The sequence below is a fragment of the Canis aureus genome, chromosome 7 (genome assembly GCF_053574225.1).
Source record: "Canis aureus isolate CA01 chromosome 7, VMU_Caureus_v.1.0, whole genome shotgun sequence".
Classification (NCBI taxonomy): domain Eukaryota; kingdom Metazoa; phylum Chordata; class Mammalia; order Carnivora; family Canidae; genus Canis; species Canis aureus.
In genome coordinates, this window is record NC_135617.1 from 4,453,985 (window position 1) to 4,466,051 (window position 12,067).

Below are 12,067 nucleotides of genomic sequence, written 5' to 3' on the forward strand. Positions count from 1 at the left end.
CCCTTCCTCTGTTTCTTGCTATGCTATTTGTCTTCTTCCAGGGACATAACACCTTCATTAAATCCCATCCGTCCTTGCCTCAGAGGCGTCCCCTGGAAGATATCCCCTCTCTAGATGCATCACCATTTATCATCACCCTTTGTTTGTGCTCTGTCAACCAGTTTTCAATTTATTTTGAATTCGGTTTATGATTAAAATTTAATGAGATCCAATCAACTGCTTTTCTCAAATCAAGATGCCTCTGCAGTCTCACCCGTGTCCTCTATTGTAACGGCATGAAGGAAAGCCACCGCAGGTTTCCCGCCTGGTAATCCTTTATAAAACACGGGTGGCCTGTCTCCATGCCTCCTTAGCTTCAAGGTGAATGGTTCCGAAACATATTCATTCCGGAAGCTTCCAGGGGTTACTCAGCTCCCCTAATCCCCATCCTTCCTCTTCCCTTCATATAGCTGCATCAGTCAGGATTCCCAACCAACCAACGAATTGTTAAGTGCACAGGTTCTGGTGCTCTGCTTGGATCTGAATCCTGTCTATGCTACTTACTGACCATGTGATCTTGGGAAAGTTGCTGAACCTCCGTGGGTCTCAGTTTCCCCGTCTGTAAAAGGAGATTGCCAACAGTACCTACCAAATAAGGTAGCTGCGAGGATGAAATCATACGTGAAAAGTACTTGGAGCAATATTTGACACATTATAAACACTCAGTAAATATTAACAATTACTACTAATGAAGGGGAAGGTTTCTTTTTGAGAGAGAAAACGTGCAAGTGGGCGGCAGGCGGGCGAGGGAGAGAACCGTGAGCAGGCTCCACGCCCAGTGCTGAGCCCCATGCAGGGCTCAATCCTGTGACCCTGCGATCATGACCTAAGCCAAGGGTCAGACACTTAACTGACTGAGCCACTGGGACACCCTCGGGGGAAGTTTCTTTTCTTTTCTTTTCTTTTCTTTTCTTTTCTTTTCTTTCTTTCTTTTATTTTTTTGAAGGTTTCTTTCTATTTTGATCAGTGTAGTCTATATCAGCAGTTTGTAAATTATAACCCTTGGGCCATATGTGGCCGGTGGATTTTTTTTTTTTTTTTTTACTACAGCATATCGCTAAGAATGGTTTTTATATTTTTAAAATGTTTGAAAACAAATTTTAAAAAGCAGAGTATGAGACAGAGACCATATGTGGTCCATAAAGCATGAACTATTTACTATCTGGACCTTTACAGAAAATGTTTGCCAAGCCTCTGATCTCTGTGGTTTAATGGAAAGAGCTAGGATTCCGCTGTGACTTTGGAAAGCTACGTAATGTATCTAAACCTCTGTGAAATAGGGATGGGAGAGTGATAGCACACACCCAGCTTGTTTAAAGACGAGAGACAAGAGGCCATGTGCATCGAATGTGCCAGAAACACACGTTAGTTAAAAAGATTTAATCTCCACTCACTAGGTTCATATGATAGCATTAACATTCTATCATAGTCTAGAACATAGTGTAGAAGAAAGTTCTAAAGCCGAGTCACTTGTAAAAATAATAATAAAGCGATGGGCCGCCCGGGTGGCTCAGTCAGTTAAGCATCTTCTTTTGACTCAGGTCATGATCCCGGGGTCCTGGGGTCGAGCCCTGTGTTGGGCTCAGTGCTCAGTGGGGAGTCTGCTTCTCCCTCTCCCTCTATCCCTCCCCTCTGCTCATGTTCTCTCTCTCAAACAAATAAATAAGATCTTCAGGAAAATAATAATAACAAGATGGGTTTGGGTTTTTGAGAGCCTGATGTGGTCAGTATTTTTTAAAAGATTTATCTATTCATTTTTTTTTTTAATTTTTTTTTTAAATATTTATTTATTTATGATAGTCACAGAGAGAGAGAGAGGCAGAGACACAGGCAGAGGGAGAAGCAGGCTCCATGCACTGGGAGCCCGACGTGGGATTCGATCCCGGGTCCCCAGGATCGCGCCCTGGGCCAAAGGCAGGCGCCAAACCCCTGCTGCCACCCAGGGATCCCAGATTTATCTATTCATTTTTGAGAGATAGCGAGAGCAAGCATGGGTGGGAGGAGGGGATGAGGGAGAGAATCTCAAGCAGACTCCCCTCTAAGTGCAGAGCCCGTGTGGGGCTTGATCTCATGACCCTGAGATGACTGGAGCGTCCCGAGACCAAGAGTGGGACGCTCAAGTGACTGAGCCCTCCAGGCGCCCGTGCACTCAGCATTTTATGTACATCTTCTTTTAACCCCCACGAGATGGCTGTAAAGCAAATGTTATTTCTCCCATTTCACGCGTTAGCAAAAGGAGGCCCAGAGAAGTAATTTTCTCAGGGTCCCACATCTAGTCACGGAGCCGGCAGAGAAAGAACTAAAACGTAGGGAGTTTGAATCCAGAGCCTGTGCATTTGAACACTGCACGTTGTCCTACATCCTCGACCTCCGTGCGGCTCCAGGGTAAGGCTGCCTGGGAAGCGGAGGCCGCCGGTCACCTTGGATCTCTCTGTGTGTGCCCGACAGACGGGCCAGGGCGGGGTGTCACGGACGTGCAGAAAGGGAGGCGGGGAGGATGGAAGGAGAAGAAGCTTTCTGGCAGGCCTGTGAGATCAGAAAGTTAGTGCGTGAAGACTTCACAGGCTCTGTTTTGAGAAACGAAGAATTTAAGGCGGGATGCGCTGGGGGAGAAAAAGATTGCTGGGAACAGAAACGAGCACTCAGGGGGATTGAGTGGAAGCTGAGAGCAGGAAAGGGGGGAGGAGAGGGGAAGTTCTGTGAAGGGGACCCCAGGGAGCACGGTCACATCGGAAGTGGGAGCTGCTGCCATCTGAATGAGGTCCTATCTGCAAGATCAGGCCACTGCTGGTAGAGTGGGTTTGCTAAGAGGAGGGTTTCAGGCTGGGGGAGACAGAAAGGAAGCCCCCAAACCGGAGGCGTGGACAGACAAAACCCGGCAGATTCGGGGACGAGTGTGGTCAGAATCCAAGGGCTGGAACCACAGCTCCCGGCCGAGGGGCAACGAGGTTCAAGAGGAGGCAAGTCGTGTGTCTCGGGTCAACTCCGAGCGAGTGAGAAGCAGGCTCCCGTGCACAAGGGCCCCAGCCCAGCCGTGCGCCCAGGACCAGCCCTCCGCCCTCGGCCTGTGCCAACCCCCCACCCCCACCCCGGGCACGCGCTGGTCTTTTGTGTTTTAGGGGACACGTTCTTTCCCTTGAGCGGTTTCAGGAATGCCTACTTCCTTCTCTTTGGTTCTTCATCTTCGTGAACCTCAGACGTACTCTGGAGCTATGATTATTTCTTCTTCTTTCTCTTCCTCTTCTTCTTCTGGAGCTATTCCTTTTCTTTTCTCTTCTTTCTCTTCTTCTTCTTTTTCTTCTTCTATTTCTTCCTCTTTTTCTTCTTCTTTTTCTTATTTTCTTCTTCTTCTCCTCCTTCTCCTTCTTCTCCTCCTCCTTCTCCCTTTTCATTGTTCAAGTAGGTCTACAAGGTGTAAAATGCCCCCAGAAAGCAAGCCTCCCCCCATCCCCATTCTCAGCCATGTGGTTCCCTTTGCAGAGCGACACTATTCCAGGTCTCAGACGAGGCGCCATGTAGCGCACACGACCTCAGGCCATACAAGGGGCAGCAAACGCTGCACGTTGTCTGCTCTTTATTTTTCCTACCTCCACGGATAAATCCTGGAGATGCATCCACATTGGCTCACGCAGCATTCCCTCAGTCCTTTTTTTTTTTTTTTAAGCTTTTATATATTTATTCATGAGATACACAAAGAGAGAGAGAGGCAGAGACAGACAGAGGAAGAAGCGGGCTCCATGCAGGGAGCCTGATGTGGGACTCGATCCAGGGACCCCAGGATCACACCCTGGGCCAAAGGCAGATGCTCAACCACTGAGCCACCCAGACGTCCCTTTTTTTTTTTTTTTTTTTTTAAGACACAGAGAAGTCATCGTTTGGCTGGACCACCGTCTTACAAAAGCAGAACCTTTCTGGGCGGGTGGGTTGTTTCTGGCCTTTGCCATTGCACACGAGGCTGCATCGCCCCTCTTCTGAGCCTCTCCATCTCGCACAGAGTGAAGTAGCCCCTGGAGGAGATCCTTGGGCGTGAACGGAGCAGGTCAGAGGGCGTCAGCTTGAGCGAGCCTGACCGTTCCTGCCGCAGGGCACAGGCTACACTCCCCTTGGTAAGAGCTGACACCCTGTGCTCACCTGCAGGGTTAAGATCCACAGGAGCCCTGAGCTCACCTCAGAATCTCCGGGCGGGGGGCCTGAGCACCTGTCCTGTGAGCCCCAGAAGAGCTTCTGAGCCAGGACTCCCTTGAGCTGAGTCTCCTCGGCCTCCAGCCTCTGCCTTCCCCAGGCTTCCTGAGCCGGGCTGGACGCTGCTGAGCCCCCTGCAGCCCCCGGGCCCCCGTGGCACAGCCTTCTCCTCTCGGGCCCTGGGAGGAAACCGCGATTTCCGCTTCCTCCAAGTGTCGCCCCCCGTTAGGGGCCAGAGCGCAGCCCAGGCCAGCGCTGTAACGTGTGCTCACCACGTGGGAAAGCCCTGGGGTAAAACAGGGGGAGATGGAAACACCAGGAGTGATGAGATATGGAGTGATTTTCTTTTTTAATGTATTTCTCACAATATTGACATTAAAGACCAAAAACAAAGCTGCCGTTTCCAACACCACCCGTTAACCTGCCCCTGGCCCTCTGATGTGGCATCTGTGTGTAGTTGTCCTCTGTGACACCGTCGCGGCGGGGCAGGGAGGGGGGGAGCAGCGGGCTTTGTCGCGCCAGTTCTGGTAGGGCGGCTGGGGCCGGGAGGAGCCCATGGGGTGGCTCTAGGCCTGCCCACCCTCTGTTGTTGTGGGCGAAGCCCTCAGGATGCAGAACAGACCAGCTCCCCGTCTGGAACAAAATAGCAAATGTTCCTATTACACTGGGTGGTAGAATCAGCTTTATTCTGCAAAATGAGGGTCATGGTCAGCTCTGCCCGCGGGTGGGACCTTTTCAGCATGGCCCAGACTCACCTTGGAGCCTGACAAGTAGTGAACACAAGTGAAGCAAGGAAGGGGGAAGGGTTCCCATGTAGTATATACATATTTTTAAAGATTTTTTTAAGATTTATTTGAGAGAAAGAGAAAGAGCACAAGCAGGGAGAGGGGCAGAGGGAGAGGGAGAAGCAGGCTCCCCGCTGAGCAGGGAGCCCGACTCGGGGCTCGATCCTGGGGTCATGACCTGAGTGGAAGGCAGACACCAAACCAACTGAGCCAGCCAGGTACCCCTATTTTTTTTTGAGAGAGAGAAAGAGAAGTGGGTGAGGGAGGAGGAGCAGAAGGAAAGGGAGAGAGAGAGAGAGAGAATCCTAAGCATGGAGCTCGAGCTCATGACCTGAGCAGAAATCAAGAGCTGGACGCTCAATGACTGAACCACCCAGGGCTCCTCCATGTGTTGCGACTTCAAGAACTCTGAGCACGTGGCCGACCAAATGTTCCTTGCTACCTGCCAAGGAATGTGTTAGATATCTGTATTTATGATGTGCATTTTGTAATATGTGGAATGGTGGTGATTGCTGGAGAGGATGGTGAAGCAGGGAGGACGGGGAGTGAGAAGGGCATGTAAACATTTTAGGGAGGGTGGCCAGGGCGACCTCAGTCAGAGAAGATCACAGCTGAGTAAAGAAAGGTCTGAAGGAGAAAGGCAGCAGGCCATGCAGATGTGTTGGGGGGAGGAGTGTTCAGGGAAGAAGGAACAGCAAGTGCAAAGGCCCTGAGGTAGGGTCTCTGATTTCCTGTATTAGTTTTTGCTCTTGATCTGGATCACAAGCAACATGGAGGTAGGAATAATGCTTTTTAAGTCTTTAGAAATACTTTGGATTACCATTCACCGTATACCCTTTTGTACTCTTGAATTTCACGTCACTTGTAGGTGTCACCTATTGTTTAAAAAAGGTTTCATTCGGCTCACGCCTCAGGAGGAGGATGCACAGGCCAGAGCTGGACAGACAGTAGGGTTCAGCAATCATGTGCCGTTTGAATATTTGATAGTGACACGTATGCACCACGAGGGTCAGATTTATCTTTATGGACTGCCAATCCCGGAGCTTTCCTGAGGGGCCGTTCATTGCCGCGTGGCCCTTCCCACCTTCGGAGGGGCCGTTTGTTCCCCCTCAGCCCGGTTTTAACTGTAGAATTCCCACCGTAAGGTAGACCTTAGCCGTTCAGCTCTGTGAGATGACCCCACCTGTCACCTTTTCCATTAGCTCCCTCTGAGCCCCTGCAGGCTCCCTGGCCAGAAGAGACTTTGCAACTTTTGCCACTTTTTAGGGAAATACTCATAAGGCCTTTAAAAGCCCAGGGACAATGCAAACAGTGACACCCGAAGTGTGGGGCCGAGGGGAGTGGATCACAGGACAAGAGAGGGCGGACGCGCTGCAGCCGTTTTGCTGGCTGACTGGCGCCGTTCAGCCCTTGCCTCCCCCGCAGCGGGGCCGCCCGGGTGCTCGCAGGAGCTCACACCACCCCCGGCCAGGCCTTCAGCAAAGACTCGCCGTCCCTGGCCAGCTGAAGAGCGTGTTGGGTGGCGTACCCACTGCCATAGCTACAGAAGAGGAAAGAGAGGAAAACCAACAGTAAGCGTTCAAAAATATTCATGGATGGTTTCAACTATTTGCTGAAAACACTTGTGTTTGCGGTAGATTCCTGTTCAATTTTGCAAGGTCTAATCCACGGAGGTGATGAAATCTTTCTCTCTCTCTTTTTTTTTTTTTGCAGAGGCCACGGGCTAGCAGCTGCCTAGAAGGGAGGTTGGTGGGGGGGGGGGCAGGTAGCCTGAGGCAGGGAGAGAGGGCCAGCCAGGAATGAGAAGCTAAAGGGGTTTCCTCTTGTGCCAGAGTGCAGCACGAAGGTGGCTGGCAGCAGGTGGGTAGGTTTGGTGCCGGGCGAGGGTCAGAGAAGGGCTAGCGTTCGCTCCTGGGCCGGGAGCCGAGGGGCAGTGGGGGGTGCCGGTCTCTGGGCACTGAGGATGATTTGGCAGCGCGCTCGGGGTGCCATGGGGTTGGGTGCGGGGCTCCAGGGAAGGGGAGTTCTTAGAGCCGTAAGGGTAGGATGAGAGGCCCAGCAGGCCCTCGGCGAGCTGGTGGTTGGAGCTCCACGTGCAGCGGATGTGCATTTACACCCCTGCATGCAGCACCCCCCGTGTGTGCTCTGGGTTTCGAGGCAAACCCCCAGCAAGGCCCACGTGGAATGAGCCCATGTGTCCTGGGGCATCGTCCAGCCGATGGGGAGGCCAATGCTCTCTCTCGGTTTGTCGTGTTGATTAAAAGTTCTATTTTTATAGGTAAGACCAGTATCCCCGGCCTGCGGGCTAGGGGCTGGGCTGGAGCCCCGCAGACCAGCTGGTCCCGGCTACCCTGACTGCGGGCGCGGCGCCGCAGGGAACGACGTCGCGCAAACCATCTACAGTTGTTAAGTGGAAAATGTCACTATGACCTTTTCTCAATGCTTTTTAACTCACGCTTTCTTTTTTCTATTTTTTTTTAGATCGTGTGTGTGTGTGTGTGTGTGTGTGTGTGTGTGTGTGTGATGAGGCAATAGCCATACAGCAAAACTGTTGATGTTTAAAAGGTGAAAACTCTCTCCCTCCTTCACTCCATCCTCAAGGGCAACCCACATGCCGATGTCTTGTGTATCCTCCTCCACACGCGACTTCTGCATCTACACCCACCCACGAGGCAGCCCACGTGATAATGTCTCTTTCCTCCATACTTGGTTGTTTTTTAAAGATTTTATTTATTTATTCACAAGAGACACAGAGAGAGAGGCAGAGACCCAGGTAGAGGGAGAAGCAGGCTCCCTACGGGGAGCCTGATGGGGGACTCGATCCCGGGACCCTGGGGTCCCGCCCTGGGCGGAGGGCAGCCGCTCAGCCGTGCGCCCCCAGACGCCCCCTGCATACTAACGGTTGATTCCGTCTGTCCTCCCGCCGTGCCGTCTACCACGTGACCGTCGCTCACATCCTTTGAGTCTCCTTCCGTAGAAAAATATCTTAATAAGCATTTGAGCCTTTGCCTGGAGAGTGAGTGAACAACCCTGTGTGACCTTGACCGGGGCTTTGAAGCACGTTGGTGTCACAGTGCCATTAAATTGAAACCACATCTTGAATGAGGTCCCTTAAGGTCATAAAGTAGAGACTCCAAGAAATGATCTGTCTTCTAAGGCTGTGGCATGTTTGCTCTTGTTCCAGAAACTAGAATGAACCGAAGCGTCCCCGTGGAGGTCGATGAATCCGAACCATACCCCGGCCAGTCACTGAAGCCGATCCCCGGCGATTCCCTGGAGGAGGAGTCGGAGCCACCTGCTCCAGACCGAGGGGACATGGCCCCCCACGGCTCGTCTGCGCCCCCGGCCCCTCACTGCTCTGCAGGAGACTTTTCTCAGGCCCACCCACCCCTGAAACTTTCGAAGCACCTCCGGCCTGTGTCCCAGCAGGTCACCTGCCTGCGCACTAAAATCCTGGAGGAGACGGAAGACAGCTTCTGGAGGAGACACCCGGCCCCGGGCAAAGACCGGCCCTTTGGGGTCGGAGCGTCCCCTCCCGGGCAGCAGTTTTCATTTATGGAAGAACGGAATCGATGGCCAGGATCTCAGCTTTCAGCGGCCTCCCCTGACACTGGCCATGACTCCGACCACTCAGACCACAGTTGCCCCAGCGCCTCGGCCGGCGCCTGGCCCAGCAGCCACGACACGGTGCAGCGGCCCCGGCCCCGCAGGAGCCCAGCGGCCCGGGACCCGCCCACGGTAGACACGGGCTACGACTCCCAGCCCCAGGACGTGCTGGGCATCCGGCAGCTGGAGAGGCCCCTGCCCCTCACCTCCGTGTGTTACCCCCAGGACCTCCCCGGGCCGCTCAGGTCCCGGGAGTTCCCTCAGTTCGAACCTCAGAGGTACCCGGCGTGTGCGCAGCTGCTGCCTCCCAACCCTCCCCCGCATGCTCCGTGGAACTGTCACCACCACTGTCCCGGAGGTCCCTATCACCAGGTGCCATGTAAGTGAACGCCACCCTTCTGGACATTCCGGGCTGGGTCACTAAGGAAACCGGGGCTTTGTGTTGGTGCCAGGGCCCCAGACGGCCCAGACCGGTCGGGGCAGCGAGGCCGGCTCTGCTTCCCGGGGGCGACTGTCCCCGAGCGCCTGGACCTGCCGGGAGCCTTAGGACGATGCTTCATCCTAGCCCAGCGCCTGCCCCACTGGGAACCTACTCTCCGTGAAACTTCCAGGGGAAACAGACCCCTCCGTCTCGGTTAGTTTAGCTGACACCTGCCTACAGGCGGGGAGACGGCCCAAGCGGCTTCTAGGGTATATTTTTGTCATCTTAATGCTTGGGCATCCGGGTTCTTCCTTCACTGCGTGCTTCTAACCTATCTGAGATTTGGCAAAGAGGCCTTCAGTCAAAATTCCCAGAATGTTCTTGATGCTCTGGATTCATGACTTTACCTGGAGATTGAGTTGCTCCTGAGATGCTATTGCTTAAATACCTCTGGATGCTCCAGCCACCAGCCTTTACCTGACACCCTGGCCACCCCCACCCCCGAGGACCACAGTCCCCAGACCCCGGCTACCTGCTTCACACCTGCAAGTGCTCGCCCTTGCTCTTCCCTATCCAGGATGTTCTTCCCCTCCTTGCACATTTAACCCAGCTCTACGCCCCCCTTTTTTTAACAGCTTTATTGCGATCTAATTTACAAACTGTGAAGTTCGCCTTTGACCCAGTTAGGTATACAATTCAGTGTATGCTTGCAGACCTAATGCAACCATCATCATATACACCTTGTAAGACTTCGTTCAAGGGTCCCTCTGGAAAGCTCCTCAGATCAATCCCTCCTTCAGGCTCTCAGTTTCCTGGCGCTCTACCACTTGGAACACCTAGTATCAGTATGGCATCTACTCATGGACTTGTCCACCTCTCCATCCAGGACATCAAGCATATCAGCAAAGGTATATTATTATTATTATTTTAGAGAGAGAGAGTGAGCACACGTGCACACGAAGTGAGGAAGGGGAGGGTCCAGAAGCAGAGGCAGAGGGAGAGAGAATCCTAAGCCAGATCCACACCCAGTCTGGAACCCAGAGCAGGGCTCAGTCTCATGACCAAGAGCCAGTAGCTTAACCATTGAGCCACCCAGGTGCCCCAGCAAAGGTATATTTTTAATCCATAATTCTCCAGCATTTAGCACAGTGACCAGCATATACTAGACTCTTAGTAAATTATTTCTGGGTAAATACATTGTGTCATTGCAGTAAGCATTTCTGAAAGTGATCAAGTCTCAGATTGAGACAAAAGGTCCATTACAATTCTTTTTTTTTTTTTTTTTAAAGGTTTTATTTATTTGACAGAGAGTGAGTGAGAGAGCGAGCACAAGCAGGCGGAGCGGCAGGCAGAGGGAGAGAGAAGCAGGTGTCCCGCTGAGCAGGGGGCCTGATGCAGGGTTTGATCCCAGGACCCTGGGACCATGACCTGAGCTGACGGTAAACACTTACCTGACTGAGCCACCCAGGTGCTCTGGTCCGTTTTTGATTTTTTTTTTTTTTTTTAATTTATGATAGAGAAAGAGAGAGAGGCAGAGACACAGGCAGAAGGAGAAGCAGACCCCATGCAGGGAGCCCAACGTGGGACTCGATCCCGGGACTCTAGGATCGCGCCCTGGGCCAAAGGCAGGCACCAAACCGCTGAGCCACCCAGGGATCCCCATATTTTATGTTAAGTCTCCGCCGAGGCCACTGGGAAATAACAGGGCTGTGAGATATGATAATTTTCTTAACAAATAAATGTTGTACAAAAAGCAGTTCAAATGATCAGACCAGAATCTGACCAAAGGCCTGATGCCTGGCTTTAAAATAAATTATTGAAATAACCCAAAATGCTGTAACCATCACAATTATTTACATATTGGTCCATGTACAATGCATATAGAGCTTCCTAAAGTGAATGGACCAGCAGCGTAATTCATAATTTTTTTTTAAAAAAGAGGGAGAGATTTTTGTCTTGATGTACGAAAGCTTCCGTTCTGGAGGGAGAGGTAGGCCTGGGCGGTCTGTGAGCAGATGCCATACTGACGTCAGGCGTTGTGACAGGCAGCGCACGAGGAAATGGAGCCTGAAGGAGGCATGGGTCTGGGAGCTTTCCAGAGGGACCCTGGAGCTGAGTCGTAAAGGAACTTAGAAGATAAGGTTGCAAGAAAAAAGGAGGAATGAATGTGAGGTTAAGGGTGAGGCCAGGAGCTGTGGAAGCAGCAGGGCTCAGGGAGAAGGAGCCTCTGAGGCCTAAAACCGGGACCCTGAGTCTTGGAGGTTGGGAAGTCACCAGTTGGGGGTTGTGGACACCACTGCTTGCTCTAAGTGCCCAGTAATAGGACGGGTGTGGTTGCAGAGTTCCTTAGGGATGAATCACTGAGGAGTGAACCTTGGTAGCGTCAGGGCGGATTTATTTCTCCATGATTTCCAGGTTCAAAGGGGATAATTCTGTGAGGATAATGCCATAAACTACTTTCTAACATTCTACAATCTGCATTTAAAGATCATTTTCCTGATCCGCAACAATATATGTTTGCTGGCAAAATTGAAATGTGCCTAAACGTCCCATCCCTATTTCCATCTCCTAACTATAATTCCTTATTGGGGTTTGACTTAAAAAAAAAAAAAATATATATATATATATATATATATAAATAGATTATATGTATTTGATGTAAAGTTAAAATAATTCCCAGTGACTTTCCGTCACTTCTTCCAGCATCATTTAAAAATTCTGCGCCGTATTTTATCGGATGGATTCCATCAACTTGTTTTTGAAGCTACTCTCTGTTACTGGACAATGTAAATAGTTTCCAGTTTCTGATCCAGTAAGCAAAGCTAGGACGAACATCAGGTACATACTTTTTTATCTGCATTTCCGATTAATTCCTTAGATTAACGTGTAGAAGTCTGAATACTTAGGGCTTTGTGCTATTAAGTCCCAGGCACTTCCCTTTATCCACTAACAGGAGAAAGCCTCATTGTGACAGACAAAGAAAGCATTAACTCAGTATGATTTGAGGATCCCAGATAGATCTTCCCACTTGCAA

The 12,067-nt window shown here is 51.3% G+C and overlaps 1 protein-coding gene across 9 annotated transcripts in view; it reads left to right on the forward strand.

Moving 5' to 3' along the window:
* Positions 1–12,067, forward strand: part of TRAF3IP2 (TRAF3 interacting protein 2) — a 41,833-nt gene that overhangs the window by 5,069 nt on the left and 24,697 nt on the right. For 5 of the 9 annotated variants that reach the window (XM_077902742.1, XM_077902743.1, XM_077902738.1 and 2 more), the window contains one exon: positions 8,191–8,991. In XM_077902742.1, coding sequence (XP_077758868.1) covers positions 8,199–8,991 — 793 coding nt within the window. In that variant the 5' untranslated portion in view covers positions 8,191–8,198. The other 4 variants (XM_077902740.1, XM_077902746.1, XM_077902745.1 and 1 more) reach the window with 4 other exon arrangements.